General features: G+C 47.0%; 1 protein-coding gene across 3 annotated transcripts in view; it reads left to right on the top strand.

Annotated features, from left to right (window-relative positions):
- The window catches only part of SIDT1 (SID1 transmembrane family member 1), a 97891-nt gene extending 84591 nt beyond the window's left edge, over positions 1–13300 (top strand). For 2 of the 3 annotated variants that reach the window (XM_059391955.1, XM_059391956.1), the window contains 7 exons: positions 990–1004; positions 2058–2134; positions 4820–4866; positions 8176–8281; positions 8380–8490; positions 9421–9534; positions 11402–13300. In XM_059391955.1, coding sequence (XP_059247938.1) covers positions 990–1004; positions 2058–2134; positions 4820–4866; positions 8176–8281; positions 8380–8490; positions 9421–9534; positions 11402–11464 — 533 coding nt within the window. In that variant the 3' untranslated portion in view covers positions 11465–13300. The remainder of the gene's footprint in view (positions 1–989; positions 1005–2057; positions 2135–4819; positions 4867–8175; positions 8282–8379; positions 8491–9420; positions 9535–11401) is intronic. The other variant, XM_059391957.1, reaches the window with a different exon arrangement.
- Positions 13301–13915: the final 615 nt, after the last annotated feature.

Here is a 13915-nt window from a genome sequence, read left to right as displayed (position 1 = left end):
ATGGGGTAGCCTGGCAACCTGGAGTCAGGAGTAAGGAAGCCCAAAGGACAGGGAGGGAGTGGTTGCCAAAATGTGGAAGGAGAGGGAGTCACTCTGAAAGGAGCAGTGACCTTTAGATGACAGACATGGGCCAGTCTGAGGCATCCTCCCAGTGAAGGTGCCAGGTGGATATACACTCTGAACTCACTCTCTTCCCTGAGCCCCTCCAATCTCCTGCTGGGGTTTCCCGCTATCCAAATCCATGGAGAGGGAGCAAAGCCACTTATGGGGTCTGCAGTCAGCCTCCCCGGGGGGCACGGTGTGGGACAGAGGTGTGGCCAAGGTCATTGGAGGACAGCCAGTGCATAGCATCACTGAGATGTTCAATTTCTCTACTCAAGGAGTCTTCCTCAAGTGATCACAGATTTCATGTCTAAAGGAAAATGTGCCATTCTATGGTGACAATGGTCGCAACTATATTTAGTCCAAAGACGGGCAGTTGGGCTAGTGGACCGTGGCTCAGCCAACACCAGCCTTACTGCCCATTGTATAAGCTGCCTCTAATTTCTAGAATGACTTACACCCTTCTCTGTGGCCCTCAGGCCCTACCTGAAAATGAATGTGGACACGGGAAAGGCAGCAGGGATGGGGCAGAGCATTCCTAAGGAGACAGAAAACCAGAGAACTCCTTGCCCAGATCCTGACTATGCTTCAGAGCCAGGGGTTTGCTCATGAGAAAGGACGGACAGCACATTGCAAGCAGTGCCCGAAGGAGATGGGGCGAGACAGACGTCTGCTTCCCTCTAAGGAATAGTAGACTTGGGAATGTTTGAGCCAGGCAGAAAGATTCTGTGTTCTCTACGATGAGAAAACATTGTTTTTTTAATTGGAAAATAAAATGAAAGTCATCGCTTTGAGAGGAAAAATAAAATGACCAGTAGTTTACCTGTTTGGCTACCGTCTTATACCATTTTCTTCTCTCATTTCTTCTCTGCTTTCCACTGATTCAGACGGGTCTGATACAGGTAACATTCAGCCACTCTTCCCAGGGTTCTTGGTTGTTTTCTTAACAAAGCGACTGGCAGGGCTGTCCTGCCAGCTCTGCTCCCCAGAACCCCCTCCCAGGCTGAGCACGATCAGTGGGGGGAGGGGAGAAAGAGGGGGAAGGGGTCAGGGCTGCACTCCAACCCAGCCTGCCCCCTGCCTCTTCTGGGCTATTGCATGGACCCACCCCCCCTCCTCCATCCCTCAGTATAGGCAGTCTAGAGAAGTCTGGTTCCACTGACCCCAGGGGTAGACATGAAGGGGAACAACGTTCACAACAGAGCTGGGGTCCCCCCTTGCAGACATGCTGGCTTTGAGCAGACCCCAGCCTTCCTGTGACATCTGAGGGGTAGACGGCGCGCAGAAAGACTGCTCTACCTGTGACCCTCACTCAGTTCCTATGACAATCATAACACCTACACTTGCTGTGTTTCCTCCTATGCTTTTGAAGGACGGTATTTAAGGCTTCCTTTCCTGTCTGTTTCTTGCCTTCTTAACTTAAAACCCTCTGATTCCAGCTTCCTGACAAGTTTAGGCTTTCCGAACATGCTTCCTAAATGGCAGGAAGTTCGGTTCTTACTGACTTAGAACCACATGGAGAAACACAGATTAGAATTTTTGCGAGCGAAGATTCCCCATCCTCTAGAGAGAGCAGTTGTTTTAAGGTAGCTTGAGGGGTCCCATCACATCTCTGCTCTGGAGGAACCAGCACTGGGGTGAACTGTAAACAAAGGGAACCGTAGCCCAGGGGCCGGTGGAAGGGCTGGCCAGCCACCCACATTACTGGTGAGCGCTTGTTACTGTGTCCCCCTCACTTGCCTCCCTGCAGGGTGATGCCTGGATCTTGCTTGCCTCCCGGGACAGCCTGGGGGCCGCAGGCACTGTTTTTTAAGGCCAACATATATTGCTGACCTATTCGGTGTGCAAAGCATAAAGCGAAGGCGACATCATCTTGGCCCTCAAAGCCTGGGCCATTGGGGAGTATCTTGTATGACCTCTGACTCAGCCTTCCCATGCGATTGTGTCATCGGCAGACTTGGGGATTTTCCGACGGGCCGCGATGGTGTTCTACACGGACTTTGTCCACCAGTGTAGCCGGCCGCTGTACATGGTACGTGCGCATCCTGTGTGCCTTGGCCTTCTCCCAGAGAGCGCGGGAACAGGAGGAGGGGCAGGCTCGGGGCAGACGCTCAGGTTCTCTAAGTCGAGAGAGCCAGATGGCCCAGGGTGGCAGAGGTCCAGTTAGGGGGAAGAAGCGTGTTACTTTCTCTTCTCGCTCATGGGAAAGCAAGCTGGGATGGATCTATTTTTATACATGAAACGCTGCTAGTGTATAAAGAGAACATATGTGTATACATAGAAAACTACTAAACAGTGACAATCGCTGTGGGGAAGGATCAAGGCAGGGCATCCGTGTATAAAATCACCCGAAGAAATATGATTATTTCACTTGGGGAAAGGGAAGAGGCACTTGCTCCATAATTGTACCCAGACAGCAGGCACAAAGCAGGCCTGTCCCAAGCAAACCCAGGCACCTATCTCTCCAGTTGCTTTCATTATACCTTGTTTGACTTTTTTACAGTGGGCAAGAATATTCTTTCAAAATTGTGCTTATTCATTAGTGGCTGAAACACAAGTCCTAAACATTCACCATTGTTTTCAGTATATTATACATGTCTCCACGGAGCAGAGGGATGGGCGCCCTGGTCCCAGCTCTATCTTGGCTGGCAGGCCAGGGACCTTAGGAAGGCCATATATGTCCCCTGAGTCAAGGGGGACCTTTACAGAAGCAACTGGTGCTGCTGTTGGGGCCTGGCACACCAGAGTTTCCTAAGAACTTGCTAACAGTATATGATCCCAGGATGTTTACATAGAGCAATATGAGAATATTTGAGGCATCTAGAGCTTGGGCAGGAGCTGTAGGCACCAAACCTATAGGATTTTATTCATGTGAAAACTTAAAAATCCAGTAGGACCTGTGAGTCTTTGGGGAGTTAAGCATGCTTTGGCTGTGAGCCGGGAAGAACAATTAACATTTTGTTTGTTTGCTTGCTTACATTAAGGGATACAGGCGGTCTCCCCCCACCACCACCCATAGACTATTTTTTTAGAGCCGCTTTTTAGGATCCGCAAAAAATTGAGCCAAAAATACAGAGATTTCCCATCGATCCCTTCCCCCCCACAAGCACAGCCGCCCCCACTATCCACACCCCCAACCAAAGCTGTACGATCGTTAGAATCAATGAACCTACACAAACATGTCATAATCATTCCAAGTCTATAGTGTACATTCTTTGAGCTTTGACAAATTTGTAATGACAGGATTCACCATTTTAGTATCCTACAAAGTCCTTTCCCTGCCCTAAAAATCCCCTGGGCTCCACCTGTTCTTCCCACTCCCCCTCCCCTCTGATGCCTGGAAACCACCGATCTTTCTACTGTCTCCAAAGTCTTGCCTTTGCCTGAACATCATATAGCTGGAATAATACAGATTTTAGCCTTTTCAGATTAGCTTCTTTCACTTATTAATAGGCCTTTGAGATATCTCCGTGTCTTTCCATGGCTTGGTAGCTCATTACTTTTCAGCACCAAATACCACTCCATGGTCTGGATGCATTACTACACTTTGTGTATCCATTCACTTGCCGGGTGACACTTTGTAATTCGGCAGTTACAAATAAAGCTGCTATAACAATTGGTGCTCAGAGGTGCCTGGGTGGCTCAGTCAGCTGAACATCTGACTCTTGCCTTAGCTCTGGTCTTGATCTCACGGTCGTGAGTTCGAGCCCCACATTGGGCTCTGCACTGGGCATGGAGCCTATTAAAAAAAAAAAAAATGTGTGCAGGTTTTTGCATGGTCCTATGTTTTAGGGTGTTTTAAATTCTTTTGGACAAGTACCTAGGAGGGCAGTTTCTGGATCGTATGTCAAAACTATATGTGGTTTTCTAAGACACTGTCAAACTGTCTACCAAAGTGGCTGTACTATTGGGCATTCCCAGCAGCAGTGAATGAGCCTTCCTATTGTTCCACATCCAGGCTAACATTTGGGGGGACCCCTGTTTCAGTCTTTCTAATAGATGGATTCATTTTTTTAAAATGAAGATATTTCCTCCAAACTGGACGGATCACCCACAAAGAAAGAGCATCGCCACTTTTAAATAGTCAACGAGGCCATGCAAATTAAAGCATAATCAGAAACCACCTAAAAGTTTTAAGTTGTACGCTGAGGTGCAGGACCAGATTGTGAATGAATCCCTACCCGAGTCATTTTCCTCTGAGATGGACCTTTCCAATTTTTCCCACTACTAGTGTCTTTAGTGTTGAAACTATGTGTTTAGAGATCAGGAGCCTGGGAACTTCAGGGCCTCCGCGGAGCCAGAGTAATGGGTAGGAAACCAGTGCCTCCCAGGTGAGTCCCACAAGCCACCCATGGCCCATGAAGTAACATAATGCCAGGGAAGACCAGCGGCTTAATGCTTTTTAACTACAGAGTCAGCTGTAGACACTGCTCACTGAGAAGTGGGCCCCAGGTGCCCAGCTACCCTCAGCACTGTGGAGAATCAGTAAGAGTTCTGTTTACTGACCACATCTTCTTTGACACTGTTTCGTCTGTTCAGTCCCAGGACTTGCCATTGGTTCTCATGGCGGATTAGGAACTGACTATCTGCACAGCTTTCTTAAGAACCATGGAAACTCTTCCACCGGGCAATTGTTTTGCTGTAATAGATGTTTCCCAGGTGGTAGGTTAAAAGAAAAGCGATGTGTGCAGCCTCTCATTTGATGCTTTCTTACCAGGACAGAATGGTGTTGCTCATCGTGGGGAATCTGGTGAACTGGTCCTTGTAAGTAGTCTTAGGAAGACAAGTCTTCTCTCTTCGTTGATGTCTAGAAAACTGTGGTTTCGCTTTCCTTGGCTGTCATTTTTATAAAGAAATATGAAACTAAGGTGAGTGTAAGACTGTGCTTGCCCCAGGGACTTGAAAGAAAGGTACTTTTTTCTTCTGCAAAGAAGGCACTAGGAAGCCTTGTGTACTGACAGTGGCCTCTCTTCAGGCACTGAGTTGAGTTTAATGCACTGATGCACTGAATTCATTTGCTCAACAAGACCAACATCAAATTTGTTATCTGCATGGATAGACTACGCAGATAGTTAGACGATAGAGACTAAGTGAGTAGATGTAAAAATGAAGCATAGTTTTAAATTCTTGTAGAACTCTCCATAAATGCTACCCCGCAGACATTTCCCTTTCTTACTGTGTGTGTGTGTGGGAGCCGGGGTGGGGGGGCGTGTACAAGTCTCTTTCCTATTTCTTTCTTTCCCTGTAGGTGTCAATCTTTCTACCACACCAATATCCTCCTCCTTCTTCTTTCCCTTCATTATCACCTTGGCCTTTTGTCTTCAAATGCCTTCAAAATAGAACAGTATAACAGACACATATTTTCTATCTCTATTTTATACAACATGTTCTCAACTTTAAAATGTGAATAAGTGAGAGATTTTATTCATCCCTCAAAAAAAAACTCAGTAAATTTAATTGCTTTCCTTTGTGGTTCTTAGCTGATGTGCTAGAAAGTTCAGCAACCTTTGATAGAAAGACGACTCCCTACCCCTGCCCCCTTTTAAGACATGAAAGGAATGGAAGAAGAGGCATTCCTCTTCAGGGGAAGCCAGAATCTGGTCATGACAATTCAAAACTTATTTGGGGTAATGCTTCTGGAAAAATCTGCCCATAATGTTGTCACCCAGGGATTACCTCCAGGTAAGGTCTACACCTGTGAAGGTGTAGAGAAGGTCTACACCTCTTTTACATAGAGATACGTTGAGGTGGGTGATTCTTGAAGCTTGGTGCTCTTCCTGACCACTCTTTGGGGGCAGACTGCACAGTCCTGATGACTGCAAGAAAGGGTGCCGGGTGCTGGTAGGAGGAAAGGGACCAATTGCTTGATAATGAGTAACCGATAACCATGTCCCCAGTACTGACAATCAGCTGGCTTGTCCCTGCCTCTCTGTAACCAAAACCAAACACATAATCTGCTCACAAGACAAGGTGAATGGCCTCTCTTTTCTTACACAGGAACTCTTTGGGCATCGAGGCCTGCAGGGAGGAATGAGGTGTGATGACACACCAACACTAGGATAGCCTGGTCGGGGGTTACCGTGCTCTTTGTTCCTCCGTCCTCAGTTTCTTGTGGACATTACAGGACATGGTGTCCTGTAAGTCATGGTAGGACTTAATATGAATGTTATTTTAAAGGTAATCACTCTTATATAGTCATGAAGGATGGTGTGTGTGTGTGTGTGTGTACATAGAAAGAGATGTATGTACATATATATGTAAGTCCCCAGACACACACAGAATGAGAGAGAGATAAACTAAATGAGAGAGAGGCAAATGCTGATAATGGGTGAATCTGAGTAAAAAGTATACAAGAGTTTTTGGTATATTGAAGAATTCAAATTCCGGGAAGAGGAAATTCCCTATATTATATAGAATAGAGTTGGTTGGAATACAAAGTGAACCAAAAGAGAGTCCATTAAGAAGAGCTTTACACTTCAAATACTTCAGAATAAGCTTTGAGATAGGAGGACCCTTTCTGCAGAAAACTTAATTAACCTTATTAGGAGACATAAAGGAAAACTTAATTGAACGAAGAGAGATGTCACGCCCTAGGTGAGAAGATCAGCTGTTGTAAAGATATTATTTCTCAAGTGCATGCATAAATTTCAACTTAAAATTAGAATTAAGTTAATAAGATTTTATTCTGAAATTATTTGCCTACTTAGCGTAAAATTTCCGAAGGTCTCCACAAAAGATTAACAGAACAAAGGGCAGAGGAGTATAGTGACTAGTCCAGTTTTATCCAACAGAACTTTCTGGAGTGATATAAATGTTCTACAAGGCATTGCCCCATAAGGTAGCTGTCAGCCAAATATAGTTACTGAACACCTGAAATGTGGCTGGTGTGACTGAGGCACTGAATTTTCTATTTTATTTAATTGTCATTAATTAATTTATTTTTTTAAAGGTTTTATTTATTTATTTGACAGAGTTCACAGGTAGGCAGAGAGAGAGGGGGAGGCAGGCTCCCCGCTGAGCAGAGAGCCTGATTCAGGGCTCGATCCCAGGACTCTGGGATCATGACCTGAGCCGAAGGCAGAGGCTTTAACCCACTGAGCCACCCAGGCACCCCAATTGTCATTAATTAAATGTAAATGGCCACATGTAGCCACCGTACTGGGTAGTGCAAGCTAGCCTAATCAGATAATTTGACATATTCTAAAATAATAACATGGTGACCCAAAATTAGAAATTAGCAACAAATTAGTGAAGCAGCATGGAGAGGATAGAAATCCAACTATGTTTGTGTATGTGTCTATATTTATAAAAACAAGCTTTTCAAAACAAGGACATAGGAAGGGTCTTATAATAAAGAGTTTTAGTGTAACTGAATAGAAATGTGGAACATGCTAAAGGCTCATGCTAAACCCCAGCCAAAACAAACTTCAGTACTGGTTTAAAAGCCATAGGCAGGGCGCCTGGGTGGCTCAGTGGGTTAAAGCCTCTGCCTTCGGCTCAGGTCATGAACCCAGGGTCCTGGGATCCAGCCCTGCATCAGGCTCTCTGCTCAGCGGGGAGTGTGCTTCCTCTCTCTCTCTCTCTGCCTACCTCTCCCCTACTTGTGATCTCTCTCTGTCAAATAAATAAAATCTTTAAAAAATAAAAATAAAATAAAATAAAAATAAAAACTATAGGCAGCGAGCAAGAATTTGATAATGTGTGTCAAGGCAATTTTTGAGATAATTCTACTTCCAGTAATCTAGTCTAATGAATTAATCTTAAATCCAAAAAAAAAAAGAAAAAAGAAGAAAGAAAAGCGCGCTGTTGAAGGGATTCAGTTAGTTGTTGAGGTGTTCTTTAGAATAATGAAAAGCTGCAGGACGCCTAGGCCCTCAAGATGATTGTGGTACCTCCACTTATGGGACTCTTACAATCATCAAAAATGCCAGGTCTGAAAGAGGTGTCATAATTTATGGAGGTTCAAGTTTTTTTTTAATCACCCTCCTCCCCAAAATACAAGTGGGGAGTGAAGAAGCCAAGACAGTTATGCAACCGCCCTGATGCCTACAAAGTCATTCTCCTTACACCCAGCGCGCTCTTTGGACTCGTCTATCGGCCCAGGGACTTCGCTTCCTACATGCTGGGGATCTTCATCTGTAACCTGCTGCTCTACCTGGCCTTTTACATCATCATGAAGGTAAGAGTGGGCGCTGGGGGGCCGCCCCCACCCCGGCAGCCCTGGGGCGCGCCCACATGCAGGACCCCAGCATGGCAGCATCTGCTTCCCACCCACAGCTTCGAAGCTCCGAGAAGCTCCTTCCGATCCCACTCTTCTGCATCGTGGCCACAGCGTTGCTGTGGGCCGCCTCGCTGTACTTTTTCTTCCAGAATCTCAGCAGCTGGGAGGTAAGAGGGTGGTTTTCTTGGCCAGGGAAACGTTCTCCCTCCGTCTCGCCTCCCAGGGCCTTCCTACCTCCCTCTCTCCACGCGCTTGTGGTTGTCTGTCTTTGAAACGGAAGCTTTTTCTGAGAGAGATCGTGTTTCCCATCCACGCCTAAATGGCATGGGGTCCTCGCTGTCACGACTGCGCCTCACGTGGCCCTCGAGACGCGGCAGAACTGATCTTCATTACATGTCATGGGACGATCCCACCCCCCCCCCCCCGTGATGTTTAATGCGTGTAAAAACCTTGTTGGGTGCGTGTTCTTCTCCTAACCCGCATCCACAAACAGATTCTCAGCTGCGGCCTTTGTAAATCCGTGGCGCAGAGAGGAAAGCAGAAGCCTGGGAACCCAGGATGGTACCCAGTAACAGAGAGGGGGCCTCCACTCTCCGCCCCCACAATCGACTTTAGAACATTTCCATCACCCCAGAAAGCCAGCCTGGGCCCATTAGTAGCCACTCACTCCATTTCTCCCTCACGCCTTAGCCATAGGCAACCGCTAATCTCTCTCTCTAGCTCTGCCTCTTCTGGATATTTCTTACCCATTTATCATGCAGCATGTGCCTTTGAGTCTGGCGCAGGCACTCATCCATGGGGTCGCATGTGTCCGTGGCCATCTCTTTTTATCGCTGAATAACACTCCCTTGTGTGGAGACAGTGCTCCTCCTCTCTCATCAGTCACCGGCCATTTGGATTGTTCCCATTCTTGGGCTCTTGCAGATGCAGCCGTGGTGAATATGGTGTCCGCGTGTTTGTGTGGACTCCTGTTTTTTGGGAAGCTTGCTTTTGGAGCCAGGCATCCAGTAGTGTCTCCGTAGCTTTCTGGACGTTCGGCCCTCTAAAGAGTTGAGCTGTGGGAAGGCTCACCCACATCCTGTCTCACCTTCCTCCAGGGCACCCCAGCTGAATCCCGGGAGAAGAACCGAGAGTGCATCCTGCTGGATTTCTTTGATGACCATGACATCTGGCACTTCCTCTCTGCCACTGCTCTGTTCTTCTCATTCTTGGTGAGTTGATAAATACTTTTTTAAAAGAAATATACTTTTTAAAAAAGAGTTTGCTCATTTATTTGGGAGAAAGAGAGTGAGCGAGAGAAAAATGGAGGAGGGGGAGAGGCAGAGGAAGAGGGAGAAGCAGACCCCCTGCTGAGCAGGGAGCCCCACTCAGGACTGGATCCCAGGATCCTGAGATCATGACCTGAGCAGAAGGCAGACATTTAACTGACTGAGCCACCCAGGCGCCCCTAATTTGTTAATTTCTTTTTTCTTCACATCCCATACGTTTTTTCTTTTTCCCCCTCTTCCTTACCCTTTTGTACTTCTCTGGTACTTCCCTTTCCAGTTCCTCATTGTAATTCAGTATACAGACGATTTTTTTTTTCTCCTTCAGTTAGAGCTTTATTTTTCTTTTCCTTTTACTCCCCAATATTTTAAGACAGAGTGACAAAATGATTTTTCATAAATGCCCCTGGTCCGGACTGAATTTGTTGTTAGAACTCACATGGCTATATATATGGGATGCCTGGGTGGCTCAGTTGGTTGAGCAGCTGCCTTCGGCTCAGGTCATGATCCCAGCGTCCTCGGATCGAGTCCCGCATTGGGCTCCTTGCTCTGCAGGGAGCCTGCTTCTCCCTCTGCCTCTGCCTGCCATTCTGTCTAACTGTGCTCTCGCTCGCTCTCTCTTTCTCTCCCTCTGACAAATAAATAAAATTAAAAAAAAAAAAAAAAAAAAGAACTCCCATGGCATGAATCGCCCCAAGAATCACCTTGGCATTCACTCGCATTCGGGTGACATTAGATAATTCTTCCCTGTGCTGCCCTCACACTCCTCCTCCTCTTCCAGTCTCACTGAATATCTTACAGATATTTTACAAATTCCTAGCGTACTCAGGAGAGCAGCCCAGGCCTCTGCTGCTTCTCACCAGTCTCCCCAGACCTCTTCTGTAATCCCTCCATTCTTTGCGGCCCAAAACACCTTTCCAGAAGCTGTGCGTATACTAACAACCTTGGATGATCACTCCTGGCATCGATTCATCCTCATTTAGAGATTTTTCCAAATTAAAACTCCGCAGTGCCTGGACACAGATTCAGCCAGCAAAACAACGGGACGAAGGAGACCTGTGCCCCCGGCACTCCCCGGGGTGCGCACGCTGCTGCCGTACTGTCTCGAGAGTGGAGCGGGGCTGCCCCCTGGTGGTTATCTGGGGAAATTCAACAATCCGCATAAACCTCGTTCCTCGTGACTTTTATCTCTGATGAACACATTCATTAGAGAAAAAGAGATAAACAAAAGTGGGGTGAAAGTTTCCACGTGAAGAAGTGATGGCAGAGGGAACTAAAAATGGAGGAGGGGTGTGCATTTCTTATATAGCAATACTCTATATGCAATAAGACTTCTTTCCTCTAGATCATAAGCCAAATGTCCCTAAGTGATAACTTCCCTGGCCACCCTATTAGCACTTTTTTACCTTTCCTCACCCCATAGTTCTTGTGTCTAATTTCCATTACTGTTTTTATTGCATATTATTACCCAGTACACCATACTTAGCTCACCTCATTAGCATGCTATACTGTACTCAGGTATTTGCTTCACGTCTCAAGCTGTCTCTCAAATGTAAGCTCCAGAAGGGCTGGGAGTTTTGTCCCTTGTGGCATTTAGAATAGCACATCATAGACCCCCAATAAACATTTGAATTAATACATGAATTATGTAATCCTAATAATCACCTGTAGAGAGCGCTGCATTGCAGAAAGCTGTAGAGCACACAAAGGCAAGTAAGGCTTGAGGGCATTGCTCCAGCCAGCCTGTGTGGGTAGGTGCTTACCCCAGCTGTGACTGTGCATCCCCGTCATCCCTCTGACCCTCTCGTTCCAGGTTTTGTTAACCTTGGATGATGACCTAGATGTGGTCCGGAGAGACCAGATCCCTGTCTTCTGAGCCTCCAGCTTTAAGAGAGGGAGAGGGAGCAGTCGATCTTGGTGCTGTTTCATGAAAATACAGGGACTGCAACAAGTCACCACTGCCAAATGCTCCACTCCCCCTCTGTCAAGTCAGTTCTGTGCGCATTTCCCCAGGAAGGTGAGGGGCTGGAGGGAGACTCAAGCCTTCAAGCAGGGCAGCAGAGGAGAAGCCATGGGTACGGCCAAAGGCAAGCCCTGAAGAGTCAAGGGACTCCCATCCCCTGTCGTGTACAGCCCTGACATGGACAAAAGCTGCATCCGAGTCAACTCATTGTCTTGGGACCCCTCCCACCCTCACGAGATTTACCAGCTAGGGGGAGCGACACTGCCCTCTTCATCCAGCTGCCTCCAAGCCCAGAGAGGCCAGCAGCTTGGGTCTCCTGCTCAGACTTGAGGTGACCCCTCTGCACCTCCACATCTGTTGCTCTACACATCCCAGAGCCCCAGCTTGCTCCTCCGAGGTCCAGGGATGACAGGGAATCCTCAGAGTCCGGTGGAGGGCTGAACCCAACCCCCTACCCAACTGGGATAGTTCTTTTAGTAGGACCAGCTAATCACCTCCTTGGAAGGAATGCTGTATGTGCCCCCAGGCTCCTGACCCCATTAGAAGGGCTCTGGATTGGACTTTGTCGCACAGTTGTCCTCACAGGTGACTGTCTCTGGGCCCAAGTCTTGGGTGCTTACCTACTTCTGTGTCTTCATCTCACTGCTGTGTGTTGACCCCACAACTCAGGCTCTTCTCTCTCGGGAAGGCTCTGTTACCCCATCAGCTCCAAGGCAGAAGGGGAAACAGGAAAAACTCTTCTAGCAGCAGGAACGAGAGGATTGACAGGCCGAGAGACTGGTGACATCGGCATCAAGAAAATAGACCTCACCCTAAGGACGTGGGCTCCTGGGGCAAATGCAGCAAAGACGAAATTGCTTTCTCGTGCCTCCAATTCAGACAGCTAAATTCTGGGCCCACCTCTCCTGTGGGGAATAAATCATTGCTCTAACCAGGGGCACTGCACTGGGGGTCCTCCACCACCAACTAAACTCCCTGTCACTTTCTGCAGATCAGGGGCTCCAGGTTTTCTCCCCGGAGTTCTCTAGAAATAATTCTTGGGGTGAACTCGTTTTACTCATCCTCCCTGAGTTGCAAAGAGCAAGCTGATTGAGGACTGCCTTTTGTTTGCACCTGATTTTCATTCTCTCCCAGCAAGATGTGACAGAGCTCAGCCACCTACTTCTCTCACACCGTCCGGCAATTCTGCCCCTGACGAGTCCCATCTGGACCAAGCACCCTCATTACCTGTAGTAAGATGTAATCAGAAAATAGACATACAGATGTGTACCCCATATATATTTGCCTGTGAAACTGAAGTCACCTATACCCCCTGCTTTCTTGATCATTCATTAGAGAAATGGATTAGGTGTCCTTTAAAAAAAAAATTATTCTGTCTCTAAAATATTTGCATAAAGGCCAAAAATCACATTTTGGAAGTTTGAAAAGTTTAACAATGCAAAGATGCTTTTGATGGAACTTTCTGTGATTTGCTTTTCCTAAAATAGCCCCAAATTCATATTTGTTTTCTGCTTTTCTTTATTCCTTAAAAACTGTTGGCTTCCAGAGGCCATATGAAGACCACTTATTTAATGGTGGTGTTAGTCTAACATCTGAAACAAATCTCAAATCTGTTTAACTATGGTGTATTTGACCTAATTCTTTTATTTTAATGGATGGTTTAAAAAAAAAAAAAGATGCACTAAGAAAATGTGGACGTAGTCTGTTCGAGTGGCCCTGTGACCCAAAGTGAATAAATTGTGAGATGCATTCCCTGTGCAGTTGCTTGTTTGGGGAATGTGCCAGGTGGGGCTGCCATGTGCTTGACTGTGTTCCCATCGTGTCTGTCTGTATTGTGCTGTGAACTCACACACTGTGGTTAGTTCTTTTCTCTGCAGCAGGACTAAAAACCCAGACCAAGTCTGCCCTTAGAGTCCTCAATTCCTCACGCACTTGCTAATTCTTTCTACAATGGCAACATTGTGGCCGAAGGACATGAGAAGGTCATCCAACAGCATCCGTGGGGTTGGTAGGAATGGGCGGGGAGGAGCGGCGGGGGGGCAATCGGAGCTTTTCATGGCCAAACAGCCCTGTCCACAGCTTGCGCCTGTGCCCATGGACGTTGCTTTTTAAAAGAGAAGTGAAGAAATAATTCTTGGGGTGAACTCGTTTTACTCATCCTCCCTGAAAGCCAAGATCAGCCGGAGGTAACCGGAGAAAAGTCACTGTGAAGAGGCTTTTGGCAGAGCAGGCACAGAAGTAATCAGAGGAGGTCAGCGGGATCAGGACAGACATGTGGCGGCCAGAGGAGCAAAGCTGTGCACAGAAAAAAAAAGGACCTCTTCACACCTCTGACGAATGCTGGAGAGGCAAGTCCACCTGTTG

Source organism: Mustela nigripes, chromosome 2, assembly GCF_022355385.1.
Source record: "Mustela nigripes isolate SB6536 chromosome 2, MUSNIG.SB6536, whole genome shotgun sequence".
NCBI lineage: Eukaryota > Metazoa > Chordata > Mammalia > Carnivora > Mustelidae > Mustela > Mustela nigripes.
This window is presented reverse-complemented; position numbering and strand designations above follow the sequence as displayed.